The following is a 24,123-nucleotide window of genomic DNA, read 5'->3' on the forward strand; positions in this document are numbered from 1 at the left end:
TTTTTTATTAGCTGCTTTGTTGTTTTTGAATTACATTTTGCTTTTTAGAACAAAGCTGTGTTTTGACCATTTTTTTTTTTTTAATATGAAAAATAATATAGTGTTTCGCTTGAGTAGACACCTTTACTAACACGTTGTCAGCAGAGTACGTTTTAATATGTTGGCCTTGTGATAGGATTTGTGACCAGAAATTATTGAACCTAAGCAACAATTAGACTGGACTGTTATTTAATTGTTCTTATCTGGAGATAGCTTGGACCAGAGCCAGGAATTTATCTGAGCTTTATTGAGCTCTCATTCGATCAGTAAAAACAACCCTTCAAGAAAATAAAGCCCATGCAGGGAGCAAAGTGTTTGTGTTGAAATTGGTGCCTTTGCAAATGGGGCAAAAAAATAAAGGTAAAGCTTATAGGCTAACATACTTTAATTCTCTGTTCTGCTTATTACATGAGGTAAATGGAAGGGTCTGGATAGATTAAAACCTACGTGAGCTCCATGGCTTTTCTTTTACATCCATACTATGCGGGCAAGGTGATAATTTAAGACTTTGCAGTTAATGGTTGCAAGATCCATTAAAGAGCACAGCAGGGGCACTCTCAGCCCCATCTCTTCCCCTAGTTTATAAGCTGCGGGGGCACACCAATCATTCTTTGACCCTCTCGATGCTCACAGAAAGCCTCCGTTGTCTATTGTAGAGCATAGTGTTGATAAAGCTTTTTTTTTTTTTTTTTTTATACTTCCCATGAAAGGAACAGAGACTTATAATCCTTATAGACAGCCTTCAGTATAAAGTGATTTAAGCTGTTTTAAAACCCTTATTGTCTTGTCCAAAAAGCCGTTTTAAAGAGCAGTAGCGATTTTAAGATGCAAAGAAAGTGCTTCATTAAAACGATCTCCCAGCTTCCAAGCATTAATATTAGAGGATTGTTATTAGTCACTTGGAGCACTATACTACACACATACTTTTCTGTTTTAAAATTAATTAATTTCAACCAGTAGGTGTATTCATGCATATTTGCTTTATTTATTTATTTATGCCATGCTGGCATCAGGTCAGTTATTGTTCTTGGCTAATTTCACACAATGTCTATTTGTAGTCAAACTGTAAACAAATATTTTGTGCAAAAATACATAAATTCTGCAACTGTTGATCAGTTTCAGTTTGAGATACTTGAATTGGCCATAGGCCAGAGAAACTACAACAACAGATGCAATTTCACTTTCAGTTGTAATACACTAATTTACTTAATGAGTCGCTTAAGAATTTTTTTTCTTCCTAACCCCTGATACAAAATACTTTTACACTAATATGTTTGTATTCATACCTTGTGTATACTAGTCTTATTTTTACTTTATAATTCCCTTTTTCTATAAGTAGCATAGGTATTGTTCTTTGTGCAGAGCAGACCTTTCGAAGTGTGTGTGTGTTTATATGTGCATGTGTAATATATATATATATATGTAACCCCCTGTCACTGTGTGTAGTGTGGGGTGCAAAGGGTACACAGTGCACCTCCTTCTCAAGCCCTGGCTAGCTGATGGGCATGGGTGTAAATGATCAGGGGGTCCCTGCACATGCAGGTGTTTCTTTGTAGTTAGTGGGACACAGGTAATGTCACTTTGGTGCAGTGTAATAGAAGTCACAATAATTTGGGCGCCAGACCATCTCTATAACAAACTCAACTCTTTATTTACACTCTTCCTCCAGCACGATAATCATAATGGTTGCAGCAATAAAGAAATATATGTACAGCTCCTTACTCTCTCCAGCACAGTTCTTAATGAGCAATACGAATATGGTTGCAAATATATCTCATTACTCCTCCTGCACAGTTCTTAATGTTATCCAGATGTTATATAACATAAATCATTGGTCTCTCTTACACTCCATACTCACTGCAGATCACCCTCCTCTGCAGGGGCACATGCATGGATGCTAATAGGCAGGCAGCCTCTCCTCCATGCAGCTCTGACACACTCTGTGTACCTCTCAACTGCAGCTCACCCCTCCTCTGCGGGGATGATGTCTCCTGTGCTCTGACACGTCACTCTGTGTACTCTCAGCCTCAGGATCTGTCACTACAGCTACCAGGCCTCTTGTAGCAGCCCTCACTCCAGGGCCTCTTCCATGCAAAGTGTCCCCCTCTCTCTTGGGTTCTCTATAGTGGCATGGAGTTCTCCCCCTCATCCAGGGCACACATTCCTTGCCCTGGCTCAGTCACCATGCTCAGACTTCCAGGGAATGCTGGGGGAGCCTGGGAGCTTCCACCCCAGGTCCCCAGCTACAACTCTCCTCTTGTGTCTCCCTTCTCAGTTCCTATCCCCCCTTAATGACAGCCCCTCCTTCCTCTCACTTAGTCTCACAGGCTGGGCTGGGTTATCACCATGGTAACCAGTTTATGTAACTTTTCAGAAACTTCTATCTTACCCTCTAGGTGACCCCTCCTCTATTCACTGAGGTAAAGGTTTAACTAAAACACCACTAGGGGGGTGTTACATATATATATATATATATATATATATATATATATATATATATATATATATATATATATTTTTCTTTAACATGTATGGGTTAATTTAATAGATCTATTTGTGCCAAAATAAATAAGTGTACACTGGGGCATTACCATACTTGCCTACCTTTTTAAGGCAGCTGTCCGGGAGGGGGTCCGTCGAGGGGGCGTGGTGCGCCGTTAGGCGCCGCCCCTGTCAATCTTAGGCAATTTTGGCCAATTGCAGCAGAGGTCGGGGCCACGATGCCGTGTTTAGCCCCGCCCCCATCTTCAACAACGGCGACTGCTGTATCCGGGATTTTTGCCTGCTCTCTCGGGAGTCTCCCGGACATTCCGGGAGAGTAGGCAACTATGCAATACTCTGCAGTCGAGCATGTTTTAAAGAGTGCAAAGTACCACTAAAATTAGTGGTAGTTTTAGTGCATCTTTTTTTTTTTTTTTTAACCAGAAAATCATTAAGGCTTCTTACCTACTGGTATTTTTCTTATGCTAAGAAATGCAAGTAAAAATAGTTGTCCAATGTGTTTTACATGCATCTGTTAGTAGCCTCTTTACTAGTATATTTGTGATCGTTAGAATCGCTTATGCTTCCCAAATGCATTTACTTTCAGTAAACCAAAGTAAATGGAAAAATAAATGTTGGGAAACCAGTAGTAACACACCAAAGATGGCAGAATTGCCAGTGGGTATGCGGTCATTAAAAAAAAAAAACCCCCAAAAAAAACCTGTGGATTCTACTTTTAGAAACCCATCTACATGCATTTTACTATATGCATGGAGCCTTAAGCATTTCTCGTTGCATCTTGCTATATTCTGTTCTAAATCTTATTTAACTTCACTTGGCAGTTTATTAAGTTTAAGTCGTTGACTATGCATTTGGGGCAGACTGTATATACTAGCATAGTTTTTAACCTTTTACCTGTTTATATGTCACATACCTGTCAGAGAAATATTTTTACACCTTTATCACCAATTTTTATTGAAATAAAAACACCCCAAAATATAGTTCACCAATGTATTAATAACAAATGTCTTTTTTTGTAATCCAGTGGGACAATCTTCTGAATTTGTAAAGCAAGGGCATTTTTCCTAATTTTGTAATCAAAGCAAAATCTTCTTAATTTGAAACAGTACCGTAACTAGAAATTTTAGTGCCCTGGGCGAAACAGGGCACAGGTGCCCCCCATTTAAATGGGCGTGACATTTGCCGAGTGGGTGTGGCCAACCTAATGTGGTGGTGTGGGGACGGCACTGCCCGCCCCTGAATAGTTACGGCTCTGGCCTTACAAGAAGCATTACTAAATTCTGAAGATGTAAAATTGACACCATCTACATTTATTCATCACCAATGACAATACTGACATACAGTAAACAGTAGATTTAAATAAATTTACAAAGAGTGCTTTGGAGAAACCCCAACCCTTTAACAACTGTCACTCCCCCTCTCCCCAACGGAGAAGCAAATCAATTTAAATAAAAAAGGTTGTACACATCGCAAATGGTGCAAAACTGCAGAGGTCCAATCAAAAAAATCTCACTAAATTCAAACAATTAGAAAGTAAAAGTGTTATTTCTGCTGTGATTACAGACTGTACTGTACTTTCTAATCACTAATATAAGCTTATAAATTGTGTCCCCTTAAAATCATTAAATCAAATCGAATTGTTCATATTAATAGGTTAAAAAATGCATGTAAAACAAAAATACATATTTACAATAGCAGTGCCACCGACTGAAAACATTCCACTAACATGCTGCTCCTCCTAGCCGAAGCCCTCTGTGCAGCCAGCCATTTTCTTGGGGCTCTGCTAGTTCTGTAAGGACCAATCATTATTCAGTAAAAAAGTACCAACCTCAGTAGTTGTCTATTGCAGTCACTGGTACCGGTAAATTAGAAAGTTGTATCCGGGAGTAGGGGCAAATGCAGGATTTCCAAAACGGGGTTTCCAAATGTTTGTAAGGGGAAACCTATTTAACAAGCATCATGGTCGTAATTGCACCGCCACAATACCTGTTCTGTTATTGCCATCACAGGATAGAGACAACAGATTAATATATCACAACCAAAAACCAAAACAACCCCTGATATGGCGCCAATATGTAGACTAAAAGTAGTACAATAACCAATATGTTCTAATGCTATACTGATAAAAGATAGCAACTATAAGTACGATATATGACAGGGGTCAAGTTGCTGCAAAAACAAGTTGACTGCACCCACCTGAAAACAAACCGTTAACACACACAAAGATGCAGCGCTAAAAACTCAGCTGTCTCAAAAACTAATATTGTACAAATAAAACTGGGTCAAGGATCATCAAATGTACACATTTATTACAATACAATAATAAAAACAATATATAAAAAATATACCTAATAATGCTAAATAACCATGGTAGGTGGTGGAATACTCCCCATGACATAAAACACAGTGCACTGTGATATATTATGTATGTATATAAAGAGGATGATAATAAAGTTGCTCATGAGTTAATTGATCAAAACAGCAGATCTAACAGCTGTCACAATGTAGCCAATGCTGCAATGATCAAAAATGTAGAAATATATATAGAGCTTATAGAATACTTCCACAAGAAAAAAATGCTATTGGTTGCCACGATGATCCATATAAAAATGGTAATCAATGAAAACTGGACGAATATTAGTGTTTTGGTATCTGTATAAGACTCTATGTGAGTCTAGTTCGAGCACAGATGGTGCAGAACTAACACTCAAGTGTCTCAATGAACATAAGTCTCAGAAATTTCTACCATAGTTCCAGTCCATACCCCATAGTGTAGTATATTAGACAAATCAAAAGTGAGCAATTGATGGTATATAGGCTCACTGTCTCTAGCCGTACGGAATGATAAGATGTCACATACCCAGGGCCTGATCAGCCAACAGGCTGACCAGGCTGCAGCCTGGGGCACTGGGTCGGGGGGGGGGGGGGGCGCAGCGCTGGTGAAGTGGAAAAAAATGATTTCCTTTTTTTTTTGTTCGATTCAACCCGCCTGCCCCCCCCCCCCCTGCAATTCCTACCTTATGGTGTCCGCCCCAGCTCCAATAATCAGCATGCAGAAGATGACAGGCAGAAGCTGACAGCTAATCAGAAGCTGTCAGCTGCCGTCAATGCAAGCGCAGTGCGCTGTTTAGTGTGGTCACGTGAGATGTTAACATCTCACGTGACCACACTAACCAGACAGACCGCGCCGGCACTGAAGGAACAGTCACCGCCGGAGCACCCGAACGGAAGAGGTGATCGTTGTCCGGCAGCCACCCCAATGGTAAGTTAGACTTAAAACTGCACTCTTCTCTATGGGCTGCCCAGACATGAGTTAAAAACGGGGGGGGGGGGCGTGCGGATGACTAGGCTGTGCGTGGACTCATTATTCTTGACCAGGGGAGGGCAGTGGCACAGTTCATGGCTTCGGGGGTGGGGGAAATAGGCTGCTGGGGGATAATTATTGTTCTCTATATGGTGGCCAGAGGGGGGATTATAACTCAGGGGGGGAATAAACTGCTGGGGGGATAATTATTGTTCTCTATATGGGGGCCAGAGGGGGAATTATGACTCAGGGTGGGGGTGGATAAGATGCTGGGGGGATAATTATTGTTCTCTATATGGAGTCCAGAGGGGGGATTATGACTCAGGGGGGGAATAAACTGCTTGGGGGATAATTATTGTTCTCTATATGGGGGCCAGAGGGGGAATTATGACTCAGGGTGGGGGTGGATAAGATGCTGGGGGATAATTATTGTTCTCTATATGGAGTCCAGAGGGGGGATTATGACTCAGGGTGGGGGTGGATAAGATGCTGGGGGATAATTATTGTTCTCTATATGGAGTCCAGAGGGGGGATTATGACTCAAGGGGGGGATAAGCTGCAGGGGATAATCATTTTTCTCTACATGGGGGTCAGAGGGGGGATAAGCTGCAGGGAGCTTTAAAATTATTAATTGACTAAGGGCTGGGGCAATCGCCCCCTCCCCCCCTGGATCTGCCACTGCTTTGGTATAGTGTATGGAGAAATATGTAAGGCTTCTGTGAACAGCAACAGAGAAGGATTTACATTTATTGATGTGAACTATATATATATATATATATATATATATATATATATATATATATATATATATATATATATATATATATATATATATATATATATATATATACACACACCGCCACTTCCGCTGCCTTAATTGTAAAATTATTCTAAATTTCCACTTTGACCACTGTGTATATATAGATATTGGTTGGGGGGGGCGTCAACCAGTATGTTAGCCTGGGGCGGCTGGAACCCATAATCAGGCCCTGCACATACCGCTCCACATACCGGTAGCAGGTGAAACTCGGATGGGAATCCGCTCCTATCTTACACTGGCTGTCCCACAGTATAAGTGGAAATCCTAGGAATCACAAGCGCACCACACTTATAGATGGTATCTGTAGTACCTCTGGCTTGCCGAAGTAATATCTTGGCCGTGTGCGAGCAATAATTTGAATCAGTGGAGCACGCAGATCACACTATTTATAAATAGGCCCCAGTGTCTCAAATATAGTTAATAGCATACTAACAGCCACTCACCTCTCAGCAGAAATGCTGTCGTCCCTGTTGTGGGGGTATAAGGGGTGCCATCTCTGCTGTGTTACCCTCAGGCTGCATCATGTGACGGGCATGAAATCATGCATGCGCCCCTTTCTTTCTTGCTGATCTTTCTGCGACCGCAGACAGTTTCAGCATACCGTGCAGATACTGCTTTCTGGGTGGATTGATATGAATGTGAGGGGGTTCTGGACAACTGTAAAATAAGTGCACACCTGGCACACACATGTAATGAGATGGCAAAATGAGATACACACAAACAGGAGGAAAATAAAGGGACACAATGTAGAAATAGACATATAATCACAAGGGGGGGGCAGAAAAACACACATGGGGAGACACAGGCACACAAATGGAAAGGCAGAAATGGACATAAACACACAAAGGGAAGAGCTATGCACACATAAACAGGGGGTGGAGGGGGCACGAATACAGAGGGAGAAAGAGGACTATACATGCAAATTTGGAGAAAGAGATAACACAACCAGGGATAGAGGAAGCTGATACAGACACACACACTAGGAGGGGGGAGGGGCAAGAGACACTGATACACAGTACACACAAACATGGGGGGAGGCAGGACTGGGCTGCTGAAAAGTGTGAATGAAGACAGTCACCTGCTACTCTGAGTAGTGGATCTGCTCTGTTTACTAGCAAACATGGATCAAAGTATGAAAAAAGGGGGAACCCTTCCCTAAAATATCCCTTATAACCTAAGTTCTACCTCTCTATACTCCCCCCTCTCATTTATTTTATCCCCATTTCCGTTCCTCTGTCTCTTCATCTTACATAAGATACTTTCACTTACCTCTTGCTGTCTGCTGTAGTGCAGTGTGGCAGCCACGATCTCCTTTTTTCTGTTCCTGCAGTGCTGTCAGTAGCGTCCGTGAGCTGCAGTAATAGGCTGCACTGACACTACAGTCACACAGTAAAGAGGAGGGTGATTCCTGGCTCCGCCCACTTTTTTAATAATTTAAAAAAGAAAAATGGAAAAAACCTCCGATTACCGGAAGTGGGGATACAAGCACAGGGTAAAGGGGTTGCTGGGCAATTGAACCCCACCCCCTGAGTGCGCGCCTGCTGGATGTTATAACTCATTCCCTGCATCAGAAGCAGTCACTGAAAGCAAACTTGCGTTCCAAATGCCGAACTTCCTGCTTTCGGGGACTGCTTCTGATGCAGGGAATAAGTTGTTGCTTGTGGCACTGTGTGGAACTATTGAGCCTGGGCATATAGACAGGTGTCGGGCGGCTGTGCCCCCCCTGGGCTTGCGCCCTGGGCGAAGGCACCGCCCGCACCTGCCTAGTTACGGCTCTGATTTGAAATCCCATTGAATTCTTCATGGGAAATATTTAAAAACCTTTCATAGATGACACAAACTACTGGAGAAGAACAGTTAACAATGCTGTGCAGTTTCATTCATGCCAATGGCCAATTCATTTCAAGGTTATTTCTACATGTAGCACACAACTCCATTTAAACGAATTAAGCAATGCAATAATACAGCACAACACTTGGGTACTTCTAAATTATATGTGCCATTTCCACATGAATATATGTAATATTTTGTGACAACCTTGCATAACTTGCGAACATTTCAAATTTCCCTCTGTCTGGCTGATGTCTTTGAATAAAGGCAGCAGGTTATTTGCAATCTCATTTGCATTTTTTTTACATCATTAGTCACCAGCCACAGCAGAAGTGAGGTTGCTTTTCTAAGTATCACTTTCACTTTGTAAAAACTGGTGAGAGGCTCTTCTATTGTCCATTTCACATAGTGATAAAATTAAGTTGTTCTCAACATGAATCTAAAATGTTTCTTTTTGTTGTTCCTCTTTTTTGAATTCCCTTATTTAGTAGAATCCAACATGCATTGCACTTGCTGGGTATTAGCAAGAGTCGGAGGATGGGCAAAATTCTCGCATGGTTTCACATAACCAATTTGTCTGTAACCTTGGCAACAATCTGAGATTATTGTTTAGATGGGTCTCCATTTTTTATTCTTATAGGCATAAGTTATATTGTGTTTAGATGTTTCGTTATTCTGCTCATTGTAAATAAAGTTTTAAGATTTGTGCAGTCAAAAGTATTAATGGCTTGATAAAAATTGTGGCACCCATTTGTCAGATGTCAAATGAATTACGACATTACAATGGTTCAACTGGAAAGGCGTCTATATGTTCGGTTGTCACAAGATGTTACAGCGGTTCAGCTGAATGTGAAAATTAGTTTCCCAAGAGAACAGATGTACAGTGAGAAAAGCAGAGGGCCAAGAACAGATCCCTGTGGGCCCCAAAAAATAGAGGAAATAGGGTGGGGGGGTAACAGAGGTAGGGGGTGTTGGGTGAACCAGTAAAGAACTGTGTCACAAAGTCCCATTAAGTGCATAGCCAGTGGGTGATCGACAGGAGATAGGTCCAAGAGGATGGTTATGGAGAATTGACGCTTTAGACTTTATTGTAAGTAGATAATCACTTTTGTGAGTGCTGGCTCAGTGTAATGTTGAGAGTGGTAACCTGATTGCCGAGAGTCAAAAATGAAGTGGGAGGAGAGAAAGTGAGACAAGCAATAGTGCACAAGTCGCTCAAGTAGTTTGGATGCTAAAGTAGGAGAGAAATATGGAGATAGCTTGAGAGACAGGCTGGATCAGGAGATGGTTTCTTTAGAATTCGTGAGACTAGTGCGTGTTTAAATGAGGGTGGAAATCACAGAGACAGATTGAAAAGGCGAGCTAGAGCTGGGTAGGCAATGGAGAAGTTGAGAGAGGAGGTTGTAGGGTGAGATGAATGCAGAGACCTGGGGGTATATTTTCTAAACTGCGGGTTTGAAAAAGTGGAGATGTTGCCTATAGCAGATACTGGTTAGCATATATATAGTACATTCTATAAAATGACAGCTAGAATCTGATTGGCTGCTATAGGCAACAGCTCCACTTTTTCAAACCCGCAGTTTAGAAAGTATACCCTTTCCATTTGGTTACTGGAGAGAATGACCTAAAGGTGGACTGGGGAGTGAAGGAAGGTGGAGTGTGCAGGATTTGGCATGAGCAAATATCTTGTTGGTGTGATTTTGTCTTTAAAGTAGGTGGCAAAATTATGGGCTGTGATGGAGGAAGGGTGGGGGGAGGTGTAGGTGGCCAGAGAAGCGAGTTTAAGGTGGCAAAGAAGTCACAGGTTATAAAATACTGGGTGGCGCTCAGCAGTGCTAGAGCGTTTTTGCAGGCAGCGGATCTGTTTGGTGTGCCATGGTTGAGATTTGGATCAGCTGAGACTATGGGGGAGATTCAATTCCAGACACGCATCATTACCGTTACTACGATAGTTGATGGACATTATTACCGTTGGCACAGTAATTTCAACTCTTATTTTTGCTCGCAGCTCCCTGAGCCACAAGCAGAAATCAATGTTAACATTACAGTACTAACAGTAATAATGCGCATCAATTACAATAGTAACGGTAATGATGCGTGCCCCATAGTCTCTGATGATTTGATGTGGTGGCTAGAGATGCACTATCTAGGGCTGAAGTGAGTATTATATTGTAGAAGAAGTAGCCTAATCAGGGAAGATCATAGTAGTAATAGGAGTAGTTGTTTTATTACAATGAAAAGTGGATCGGAGTAGCTATAGGTCGTATCTTTCTGTATATTATCCATAGACTACATTGATACAATGTTACCTAAGTTTTGTATTTATTTTTTTTACTTTTACATTTTTGTTTTTTACAGTATTTTTTAAACATAATTTTATTTTAATAGAAGCACATTTCTGTTTATCAAATACAATTTACATTTGTAGTATTAATACTAAACTTTTAATTTTCACAACACTTTGTAAATACTTTTTACCCCAATTTATAGATGATGCACTTTATAGAGTTTATATGGTTGGCATTATGGTTAGTATTGTCATTGAGCAATAATGTTTATATTTAAACATCAGTTTCGAGCAACATTTCTTTATCAACTCATTTATATTTAATTAGATTTTGAGCAAGGTTTTAGTTTGTAAATAGACAAAACTTTTTTTTGTGTGTGTTAAAATAGCCATAGCCCAGACAAAGAAAAAAGTTTTAAATGACCACGTATATATCTTGTTGTTGTTTTTGTACTGCCAGTAACTATTTTTCATTTAGATCCTTTTTCTCCCTCAGAGCAGTTTCTGTATTTCGAATTTATAGGTTTGGATGCTGCATGTTACAAAACAGCAATTTGCACTGGAATAGTAAAGTAACAGCCATCTGTTATCATAAGACTCAGCTAGTTTATAACATCCAGCAATATGCTACAATCAAAGGGGGGGGGGATTCGATTCAGCGCGATATGTCTCTGGAACATCCACGGGGACTCATCACACCGATGTTATGGCAGGAATTTCCACTGATTTTTTTTCCTGATTTTTTTTTTTCTTCTCTCGCCCCATAGAGTTGCGCAGAAAAATGATTGGAGATTCTTCCTATAATGGTGACATAGTGCGCAGCCGGACATCGCTTGACGTCCTCGCGGCACATCACCAGCAATTGAATCCCCCCCCCCCCCCTAAATTGTAAAGTAGAAGGCTACCTTAGAGAATTGTGGCTAGCAAATCACTCCTTCTTTGCCCATATTAGCCAGCTTTTAATTTTACTAGCCATGGTACAATTCGTTTCAGAGCCAAATGCAACTTGTTGCTAGGGTATGACTCAAGTGAAGCTTATCCTTCATTCTTTGCTTCAGTGGAATCATGCTGATTGTTATAAACTAGCTGTGTGAGTATGAAACCTTGTTATATAAAAAGGCTCTTAATGCATTATTTATAGTGTAGAACTCTTGCCTTAACAATATAACACTAGAATCACTGCTCTGGACTAATAAAAAAAATTGTTTTGATATGATTAGCCGGAAGGGGAAATCTTTTAAGACCAGTGTTTCAATGATTTGGTATAGGCAACTTTACACTTTTAAGCTATATCAATTGTAACATACTCTGCAAGTAATTGCATTATTTTATATATTTATTATTTTTTTTGCAATACAGTAATCATGAAATTACATTCTCTCTTCTCTCAGATATTCAAAAGCAAGAAAGTCTGAGCAAGTTGCCTCCGACGAACATTCAACTGTATGACACCCCATATGAGCCAGAGTGTAATGGAGTAGAGTCAGATTCAGAAAGTGTGGTTGGCCTTCGAATGCGAGAAAGCAAGTTGCCTCAAGATGATGACCGGCCTGCTGATGAGTATGACCAGCCATGGGAATGGAACAAAGCGTTACCAGCGTTGGCAGGTATCTAAACTCCGAATTTTCTTTGTATCTAATAACATTATGAAAGTGACCGTTTTGTTCTAAAAATTGTTGCAGGCTTTTGGGTTTTGTATCTTTTGTTCACTAGAGCTTGAAGGTCCGCAGAGGAACAAGCTATTGTAGAGGTGATGAAGAACTCTCACCTTGCCAGTTTTACGCTCGCATTGTGTTGCGTGTACTATGATTAAACGGTTTTCTTTTCCAGCTTGTTAAACCTGAGTAATTCTTTTTATGGTGTTCAGGGAAGTTTAAAGACCGTGTTTTCATTTCCCAAGTTACATAAAATATTAAGAGCATTTTCGCTTTTTTGATGAGGTCCAGCAGTTTCTTCATGTCTGATTTCAACTGTTCTGGCTGTTAATGTCGCACAACGAACATTTCCCGATCACACAAGTATGATATTTTATGTTTAATTAGTCTAACAGACCACCCAGAATCCAGTCAACAGGGGCCTGTGCACTTCAGCTAGCTCAGCATCTGTTTCTCTAATCATGTCTAGTTTTGCAGAAAAAAATGACTCTTTCAGCCTTGTCATCAGCATGATTAGGTGATTTCTGAAACAGATGCCTTCCCCTTCTGACAACAAGGTGATTATTGTTGGGTTCATTGGCTTTAGTAACACGTAGCGTGTCTTTTATTTGAACCAGCAGGGATATCTTTATCATGGAATTGTAAAGCTTTTCTAAATTAGCGATTTGTAGTTGAACAGGTTTAACTGATTCAAATTAAACTTCTATTAAACACACATACTGAGGAGTTGCGTACTATTAAATGATGTATAAAAATTAAAACTAAGGGGTTCTCAGACCAGGAACAAAATACTTTGTAGCACACTAAGTTTTAGTGCTTTACAATGGCCATGGCAATGATGAAATGATACATCTTGAATCCTATTTCAAAGCAGGAAACTAATATGAGGAAAGCACTGTAAGTTTGATAAGTACGTTTTTTATATTGAAAACTTATAGTACTGAATTAGTCATATTTGGTGCATGATTATGTCATAAATTATCTATAATGTGTTGTAAGGATATGCCAGATCATTTACAGGAGCATCACAGCAAAATTGAAGGGTTTTACTTAAATATTTAAAATTGTATTTATTTGCATAGTAACCTAGCTTGCACTTCTAATCAGAAACAATAGCATCATACACAATCAATGAGGTCATTGCATTCTGATGCATTTAATTTTAATAACATAGAGGTTTATTCACAATGTGCAAATATAGTAACGCATAGCAACTTGCTTTGTTACTGCACATTCAGACCTTTATGCAGGTCACATATGCTGTGAAAATCTGCAACAATGTCCAGTAATTAGGTGCAGAATCGTGTGGCCCAAAACAACCCCCATCTTGCCAATATGTGATCAATCGGATCATTATTGAACATGTTGATCAATGCAGTCGAAAGATTACCTTAAAGTGGGTCCCTGTGGTGCCAGAAGTAGAGATGGGCGGGTCCGGTTCTCCGAGAACCGAACCCACCCGAACTTTGGGTATCCGAGTACCGAGCTGAGCAGCTCGGTACTCTCCCGCCCATTCCGAATCCAAATCGAGGCCGAACGTCATTGTGACGTCGTCGGATCTCGGGACTCGGTTCTCGCGATACTTCAACTTTATAAATACACGCCTCCACAGCAATCCATCGCCATTTGACAGAGGGAGAGAGCAGGGTGTAGTCATAGGCTAATTAGAGCAGGGACAGAGAATACCATATTGTTCTTGCAATTGCTCTAACCAAAATCGCTAGTGCAGAGAGGAGGATAGAGGTTTATTATTTTTTCTTCATATTTGGCACTCCCCAGCGCTTTTGGGGTGTCCCCCATAATTGTGCATTAATATTTCTGGCTGTCAAAAGTCATATCTGTCAGCAGTATCTACTCAATAATTTGTAGCACACCTCAGTGTTTTTGGGGTGTCCCCCATAATTGTGCATTAATATTTCTGGCTGTCAAAAGTCATATCTGTCAGCAGTATCTACTCAATAATTTTTAGCACTCCTCAGTGTTTTTGGGGTGTCCTCCCTAATTGTGCATTAATATTTCTGGCTGTCAAAAGTCATATCTGTCAGCAGTATCTACTCAATAATTTTTAGCACTCCTCAGTGTTTTTGGGGTGTCCTCCCTAATTGTGCATTAATATTTCTGGCTGTCAAAAGTCATATCTGTCAGCAGTATCTACTCAATAATTTTTAGCACTCCTCAGTGTTTTTGGGGTGTCCTCCCTAATTGTGCATTAATATTTCTGGCTGTCAAAAGTCATATCTGTCAGCAGTATCTACTCAATAATTTTTAGCACTCCTCAGTGTTTTTGGGGTGTCCTCCCTAATTGTGCATTAATATTTCTGGCTGTCAAAAGTCATATCTGTCAGCAGTATCTACTCAATAATTTTTAGCACTCCTCAGTGTTTTTGGGGTGTCCTCCCTAATTGTGCATTAATATTTCTGGCTGTCAAAAGTCATATCTGTCAGCAGTATCTACTCAATAATTTTTAGCACTCCTCAGTGTTTTTGGGGTGTCCTCCCTAATTGTGCATTAATATTTCTGGCTGTCAAAAGTCATATCTGTCAGCAGTATCTACTCAATAATTTTTAGCACTCCTCAGTGTTTTTGGGGTGTCCTCCCTAATTGTGCATTAATATTTCTGGCTGTCAAAAGTCATATCTGTCAGCAGTATCTACTCAATAATTTTTAGCACTCCTCAGTGTTTTTGGGGTGTCCTCCCTAATTGTGCATTAATATTTCTGGCTGTCAAAAGTCATATCTGTCAGCAGTATCTACTCAATAATTTTTAGCACTCCTCAGTGTTTTTGGGGTGTCCTCCCTAATTGTGCATTAATATTTCTGGCTGTCAAAAGTCATATCTGTCAGCAGTATCTACTCAATAATTTTTAGCACTCCTCAGTGTTTTTGGGGTGTCCTCCCTAATTGTGCATTAATATTTCTGGCTGTCAAAAGTCATATCTGTCAGCAGTATCTACTCAATAATTTTTAGCACTCCTCAGTGGTTTGCGCTCAGAATGGATTCAAAGCAGTCCACATATGATCTAAATGAGCAACCAGGTTCTGTCACCAGTCCTGATGTTAGTGTTCCCAGTACGTCATCTGGCCAAGGCGATGTCAAACAACAGAGTGTTTTCAAATTAGTGCAAAAAACAAAAACCAAAAAAAAATTTACTGTATTGAAGCGAAAAAGAAGTGTAACTGAGCAAAAGTTAAGTGACGATAAAAAAAAAATTGCAAGCATGCCATTCTACACACGCAGTGGCAAAGAGAGAATGAGGCCTTCACCTTTGGCTATTAGTGGCAGATCCCAAAAAGTTACCCAGGCTACAATTGGTGCACAACTACTGTTACGCGTCAAAGCTGAGCTGCAAGATACCAGTGAGGCATTACAGGAGAATATTTGCTCTGATTCACAAATGACAACAATCCCTGTGGAGAGTCCATCCAACAGTGGGATGTCTAATCGTGAGCATTCTGCTGATGTGTGCCTTAATAGCCCGAGTGTAGCCGGTGATACCCAAATTGAGGATGCCACTTTGGAATTAGAAGAGGATGAGGGGGAGATTTGTGTAGGCGACGAGGGCGCTAATGAGGATGTTGATGAGGATGAGGTTGTTTGTGTAAGTCCTGCACCAGTGGCAGCAGTTCTGGCACGTGACAAGAAAAAGGCCATTGTCATGCCTGGGCATAAAACAAAAAAATCCACTTCTTATGTGTGGAATTATTTCTACCCAAATCCAGACAACAATTGTATAGCCATTTGTAGTGTATGTGAAGCCACAGTCAGTCGAGGGAGGGACCTTAACCATCTTGGAACCTCGTCTATGTTACGCCATTTAACGAGAGTTCATGGCAAAGTGTTGGGAAAAGCTGAAAGTTCTTCCCAAAAGAATACAAGCACTCCCTCATCAGCTAAGACCCTCCGCTCACCGACATACCGACGGCTACAAAATACACCCACCACACCATCCTCATCAATATCCTCAGTAGCGCTCGGAGTTAGCCCGGCATCCCACTTAAGGCTGGATGACTCCGGCACTATTATTGATTCCTCTGAAGAAAGCGTTAGTCCTGCTGCTGCTGTTGCTGCTGCTGGGGGTGAATCGTCATCCCAGAGGCAGGTGAATAAAATGAGCAGTCCTACATTTCAGCAATTAACTGTGAAACAATCATTTGCGAGGGGAAGCAAATATGACAGCAGTCACCCAGTCGCCAAGCGAATCACAGACGCCATGGCTGCAATGTTAGTGTTAGATCTGCGTCCAATCTCCACAATAAACGCAGCTGGTTTTTCACAGTTAATTGAGGTTTTGTGTCCGCGTTACAGAATTCCATCGCGACACCATTTCTCCCGTAAAGCTATTCCACAACTATACCAAAAAGTGTGTAAAAATGTAGAGATTGCGCTGAAAAATGCCATTCTGCCCACTGTTCACTTAACCACAGATATGTGGACAAGTGGAAGTGGCCAAACCAAAGACTATATGACTGTGACAGCCCACTGGGTTGGTCATTCACCTTCACCAGCAGGAACAGCAGCAGCATGTACACCACTACGTAACATTTGTCACAGGCAGGCCACTCTTTGTATCACCGGCTTCACTAACAGGCATACGGCTGACAATTTGTTACGCAAACTGAGAGATGTGATTGATGCATGGCTTATACCATTCGGACTCTCCCCAGGGTATGTCATTTCAGATAACGCCAACAATATAGTGCGAGCATTACAGCTGGGTGATTTCCAACATATTCCCTGTTTTGCTCACACCATCAACTTGGTGGTGCAGAGCTTCCTACGAAATAACCGTGAGGTGCAGGAGATGCTTTCGGTGGCCCGTAAAATTTCAGGCCATTTCAGGCATTCAGCCACAGCATGTAGGAGATTACAGCAGCTCCAAGAGCAGTTTAACTTGCCCTGCCACCAACTTAAGCAAGAGGTGGTAACTCGGTGGAATTCCACCCTGTACATGCTTCAGAGGATGGAGGAACAGCGCAAAGCCATCCAAGCATATTGCACAAGTCATGACATTGGGAAAGGAGGGGGGATGTATTTCACTCTTGCACAGTGGGGAATCCTTTCAGTGCTGTGCAAGGTGCTGAAACCATTTGAAGTTGTGACATGTGAGGTCAGTGCAGACTCTGCTAGTTTGAGCCAAGTCATTCCTTTAATTAGACTATTGGAAAAGCAGCTTGAGAAAATGAAGGAGGAGCTGAAAGCAAGCAATTCAGCAAAGTATGTTGGCCTTGTCGATCAAGTACTTAATTCGCTTCACAATGATCCTCGAGTTATTAAGATCTTGAACTCGGATCAGTACGTTTTGGCCACTGTGCTTGATCCAAGGTTTAAAACCTACATTGAGTCTTTACTTGTAAATGAGCGAGATGTGAACTTTTGCAAGGAGCTATTGCTCAGCAAGTTGGCCGCTGAACTGGGCCTCGGCTTGACGACGTGTCCTCCTTCACTTTCTCAAGCTGTTGCTCGTAAAAAATTAAATTTCCAAAAAAGAAGCAGGGAAGACACAGGGGGCAGACGAGAACAATTTAACATCTGGGCTGGTTTGAAGGATTTTTCAAAAAAAAGTGTCACTTTGCCCATAAGTCCATCCAATATGAGTATAAACATGCAAAGGATGGTGGAGGATTACTTTCAAGAGGTAGTTGATATGGAAATGTCAGACAGTCCCTTTCCTTACTGGGAAGAAAAGCAGGCCATTTGGAAACCCATGTACAAACTTGCTTTGCAATACCTAAGCTGCCCACCCTCCAGTGTGTACTCTGAACGAGTGTTCAGCACAGCAGGGAACTTAGTCAGTGATCGCCGTAGAAGGTTACTTCCCAAAAATGTGGAGAAAATGATGTTTATCAAAATGAACTACATCTTCCACGAGGAAGGCCTTCACCATCCAAGACATCCAAGCACTGACTGTTCTCTAATGGCGGATTCAAGCGGCGATGAATTGATAGTCTGTGATGATGACGTACACACTGATGAGGGTGAGGATGAAGCTGAAGATGATGCCGATAACATCTTTTTAAAACTTTCTATGTAAGTGTAGGGTGCAATCTACCCCCAAAGAGGAAAGGGACTTGTGGCATTTCCATATCACATACCATCTTGAAAGGCTGCTGTTAGGGCAATTTATCCTTAAGGGTAGGGTGTCATAGACAGAGTGACCCTAAACTGGCTTTGTCCATTTTTCATAATATTGTACAGTCTATAATGGCTGAATTTTTTAGTATTTTATACAAGTGGAGGGGGGCCTAGAGAGACAGAAACCAAACTGGCTTTCTCCATGTCAATTAATATTGTACAGTCTATAATGGCTGAATTTTTTGGTATTTTATACAAGTGGAGGGGGGCCTAGAGAGACAGAGTGACCCCAAACTGTCTTTCTCCATGTCAATTAATATTGTACAGTCTATAATGGCTGAATTTTTTAGTATTTTATACAAGTGGAGGGGGGCCTAGAGAGACAGAAACCAAACTGGCTTTCTCCATGTCAATTAATATTGTACAGTCTATAATGGCTGAATTTTTTGGTATTTTATACAAGTGGAGGGGGGCCTAGAGAGACAGAGTGACCCCAAACTGTCTTTCTCCATGTCAATTAATATTGTACAGTCTATAATGGCTGAATTTTTTAGTATTTTATACAAGTGGAGGGGGGCCTAGAGAGACAGAAACCAAACTGGCTTTCTCCATGTCAATTAATATTGTACAGTCTATAATGGCTGAATTTTTTAGTATTTTATACAAGTGGAGGGGGGCCTTGAGAGACAGAAACCAAACTGGCTTTTTCCATTTCTTTACATATTTAACTATAAGTGTAGGGTGTAATATACATTCAAAGACGATGGCTGCATTGCCAATATGCATAGATGGAGAGGAAGACAATCTGTTTTGTGTGTAGAATAGGCCTACCAACGAAGAATTAAACTGTTTTTTTGGATGATTTATTACCTCAACAATTAGATTACTTGTCTCTAAAACAGTTGGAGCACTAAATTGGGTTAATTTAGGCCCAAAAACATGGATTTTCCCAAAAAATAGCAAAACAAAACCAAACAAAACCAAAACCAAAACCAAAACACGCAATGGCGGTTTTGCAAAACCAAAACCAAAACCAAAACACGACGGTAATCCAGATCCAAAACCGAATCCAAAACCAAAACACGGGGGTCAGTGACCATCTCTAGCCAGAAGTGATCTGTCTGCTTAGCCTCACCAGATCTCATCCAATTCAGTCACTTATATGTGCGGGTAAAGAGAACACTGATCTTATCTTGTATGTCTTTCATTAAATTTTGGTAGGAAATTAATCCATGGTATCAGAATCCAATATATTACAAGAGCATATATGCTTGTTGACAAAATATACATTTTTGAAGATTTTTCTCACATTTTATCGAACTTGTGAACACAAACACACGGTTAAACTTAAATTTTGACAGCCCTTTTAGATATTTTTGACTCTTAACTGGCTACAAATGGCTGTGTGTTTGGGCCTATCAAAATTGCTTATTCAGGTCACCACCCGAACTGGAACTTTCAGACATTGCCCCAAACTCCTGGTAATTATGGTCGGACGGTGACTGCATTTTAGCATCCATAGAGCCACAGATTTTTTTTTGCATTTGGTGTTCTTGGATTGGTAACAGGTGTCTGTACGTCTGGGGGGATCAGGCTGAGTGGTCAGCTCACCCTGTGTATTGTCCTCTCAATACAATGTTACAAGGAGAGGTAGCTACAGTCTAGTTTGCGCTGAATCATTGTATGCTGATAATGAAATGGTCTGAGTGGGTAAGTGAGAGCTGGGTAGATTGATTGGGTACAATAATATACCAACAAAAAGGGACTTTTGCGGTCCGTTGGACAACGCTATTATGGCAATTCTATTTAAACATATGTTCTTAATCTTTCACAGTAAATATATTTTTTGTTTGCTGGAAAATGCATTGCCCAGTAATAACATTTCACATTAAAGCAATCTACTTACATACAAACATTGACATTTGTTTAATCCCGTTCTCATATCTGTTTGTATTTTAGGGTTTTAGTATTTGTTTCATGGTGTCTGGAGCTGAGCTGCCGTTATGGGCTACTTCCTTGCCTGTGGCTGCAGGAAACAAAGTGACATGCAAAAGCTTTTATATGATTATATAATAAAACGCCCCAGGCTGATTTTTGGAGTTGCTGCTATTTGTATGTAAAACACCTGTCATCTCAGGATTTTAAAAGAGAAGGGTTATTGCAAGCAGGATTTCTACAGCTGCTTTGTCACTTTGCAGTATGGCCTTTATGCTCAGAATGAAGCTTGTTTACAAAGCCCTGCTGTGTTATATTAAATGCATTATTGAAGATCTTTATAAGTATCTAAGCTGTACCAGGTTTGTACTGTACTAGGCTCAGACAATCCTGACAAATTATTTTGCTACATACCACCTATACTACTCATCTGCACACTCTCAGCTCCTTTGTCTCAGATCTGCCCTCTTTCTACTAGTTTGTAAACTCTCTTGCATACCTCCCAACATTTTGGGTTGGTGGCATCAGTTAGAGGGGCGTGGTCATGACTCACTGGGGGTGTGGTCACATCACAATGGTTGCATGACCACACCACGTATTCCCCTTCATTGCCGTGCACAGCAGTGAACCGAGCAATACCTCCCTAATTTCCAACCAGTCGGGACAGCGAGACAGAGCCCTCAGACTGTCCCACCTAAACCGGGACTTTTGAGATGTTTGCTTTTGAGCAGGTCCCTCTCTCCCCTGTTTTCACATCTGCATTTCTTTTGGCTACTGTGTGTGTTCCTGTTTTATGCATGCTCTGTTTTCCACTGTCTGACACTATGGAGCCTTACAATCCAATGGCAAAACTAATGCACTATTGAGTATTGTACTATCAGACCCGAATCACCTAGAGGTAGTTATGTTTTCTATAGTTTAAAAAAAACAATAATAATTACGCAGTGTGAATGTAATGGAAGAAAACATTACAGAAAAATGTCTGCACAGCATCTGTTACCAACATCTAAGTAAGCTTTCATTTCTTAGCCATTGCACTGAATGGTTCCTATCCATTTTTTACACAATATACCAGGCTTTCCCAAATCCATTCCTTAGGGAGCCCTAACACTGCATATTTTCCATACCTCTTGCTGGAGTACAGGTGTATTCATTACTGACCGACACATTATAACCGATCCACAGGTGGTATAATTCTGTCGTGTGACCTAGAAAACCTGCAGTGGCTCCCTGAGGTCTGTAGTTGGGAAACCCTGCAATACACAGGGTTTCCCAATTCAGTTTGTTACATTTGCAGCAAAGTGTTGTCCAAATGTGAGCAGAGTCCTGATGTGCACCACTGTGTTTTGTGCTGGTACTTTGGTGTGGATCACCCTGCTGCAGTCCTCCCGTTGACATTGCAGGTGGCCACTAGAAGTCCTATGAAAGCCGCTGAGTTGCTTTTTTTTTTTATATGTCTGTGCCTTCAGATTCTTTATCTGATTGAGGTTCACTGTGGATGACATTAGACTCTGTCGCCATTGAAAGTCTTTGTCCTACTTTGAGTCCTTACCATATTGATCCTGTTACATCACCATATAACCTTTTGTCCCAGCTAGTTTTCACATCTGGCTGCGTGTGCTCTTCTCTTCTGAAGCAATTTTAAAAATTACATAATTAAATTTAGAGTCTAATGATACTTATTTGCACCAAAGTAAAAAAGAAATTAAGTTTTTGTGAAGCCCATAGCTTTGGTGACAATCAAAACCAATACATATATAGTACATTCTTTATTCATTGCACAGAAGACTGAGATCAACATCCCCTCTAAGGCTTGAGATCAACATCCCCTCTAAGGCTTGAGATCAACATCCCCTCTAAGGCTTGAGATCAACATCCCCTCTAAGGCTTGAGATCAACATCCCCTCTAAGGCTTGAGATCAACATCCCCTCTAAGGCTTGAGATCAACATCCCCTCTAAGGCTTGAGATCAACATCCCCTCTAAGGCTTGAGATCAACATCCCCTCTAAGGCTTGAGATCAACATCCCCTCTAAGGCTTGAGATCAACATCCCCTCTAAGGCTTGAGATCAACATCCCCTCTAAGGCTTGAGATCAACATCCCCTCTAAGGCTTGAGCATGCGCAAAAGTCCACCATAATTTGCCATTGCCTAGAAGGTTGGTAGGTCCCATCCAGCTTCCCGAAATGCTCCATGACATACTTGTTGATGGCTTGTTACTCATGAAGCCAGACAATTATGCTAGAAGTGCATTTTGTTCTGGTGGGGACTGTCATTGTCATTGTTTATAATCATAATTTATTCCTAACCTGAAGTGTATGTGACATGTCCTTGACTGTGTAATATTGATTCAATTTAGAGCACTTTTTTGCCAGCATCAAAATGTTTTGCACACTGAAAACTCTGTGTGCTGTGAAGCCTGCTACAGATGCTAATATACCCTGATAACAGGACTGGTGCTAGTCTGTCTGTGGCGCCCCCCCCCCTCCCCCCCTGCAAAAAATTAATTTGCTGCCTTTTTTTTATAAATCATTTGTTCATCCAATAATGTTTTTCATCTTTTTATATGTATCAATACACTTTAATTAAGTAAGTTACACAAATAAATACATCAAGCAGCAAATAGTTATTGCTATATGAATAATTTAAATTAAGACTGTGCCCCATCCTTGATAACACTGTACCCCTTCGTTCTTTACTTGCCTTACTATGACCTTCTTTTCTTCAGTCTTCTGGCTTCTAGAGTCTGATTCATTAGTGATCTTATATCCCGTTTTTTGCTTATCTTAAGCAAATCCATGCTCAGAAAAGGGAGATGAGAAGCAAAATCCACTGCATAGGTGAAGAATTTCTTAAATTAAGATGAAAATCCATCTTAACTTCATTCTTATCTCCCCGTTTCTTCTTAAAAATAAGCATCTTAACTTTTGCACAAGATAAGATCACTAATGAATCGGCCCCCTAGTTTTGTAGCTTCTTACTGACAGTGTCAGGAGCAGGGCGCCGCTGTTGGTGGATGCAGTGGTATGTTTTTACTGGGCCATTGGACAAGCGGGGAATACAGGTGGAGCAAACTGCCTCTCTGCGCACACACCAACCCCAGCCTTGCTTACTGCGTTCCAGCTCGGATGATGATGACTTGTGGAAAACAAGGCACATATGCTGCCGAAGCAAAGCTGTTCGCACAAGGCACATATGCTGCCGAAGCAAAGCCGTTTGCATCTTGAGATGTGTACGTTTCTGCATATGAGTAGAAGTACACTATTTTTCTATGCTGTTGTCTTTTAGAGTCATTTATACCCATTTTGCCAAGAACACTGTATCATACCCATATCCTAGCAAATATCTTATTTAGCAACTACAATGAGCACACTATGTTGTCTTTTCATTTAAGTAGAGCTGAAAATTGGTCTGTATTTTGCCTCCTTCTGATTTTCTCTCATGAGGTTGAAGTTATCATGAAGAATTAAAATGCAGTTAATTTCAGTATTAAGTAGTGCAAAGAAGACGTTGGAATGGCCTTGGTTTGCTTCGCTGCATTTAAAGGAGGTAATTGGCTTTTAATAACCTTTTCATGCGGTTGGAAACAGATATAATTAAATCTAATCCTCTCGTACAAGACTTCCACAGACTTCACAATAATTCTCTTGTGGAGGTTGTGTGTTTTGTATGTTAAA

The 24,123-nt window shown here is 40.8% G+C and overlaps 1 protein-coding gene across 1 annotated transcript in view; it reads left to right on the forward strand.

The window, feature by feature from the left end:
• SHB (SH2 domain containing adaptor protein B) overlaps positions 1 to 24,123 on the forward strand; it is a 167,062-nt gene that overhangs the window by 97,339 nt on the left and 45,600 nt on the right. Inside the window, exon 3 of the mRNA XM_075210913.1 lies at positions 12,174 to 12,389. Coding sequence (XP_075067014.1) covers positions 12,174 to 12,389 — 216 coding nt within the window. The remainder of the gene's footprint in view (positions 1 to 12,173; positions 12,390 to 24,123) is intronic.

The sequence above is a fragment of the Mixophyes fleayi genome, chromosome 1 (genome assembly GCF_038048845.1).
Source record: "Mixophyes fleayi isolate aMixFle1 chromosome 1, aMixFle1.hap1, whole genome shotgun sequence".
Lineage (NCBI taxonomy): Eukaryota > Metazoa > Chordata > Amphibia > Anura > Limnodynastidae > Mixophyes > Mixophyes fleayi.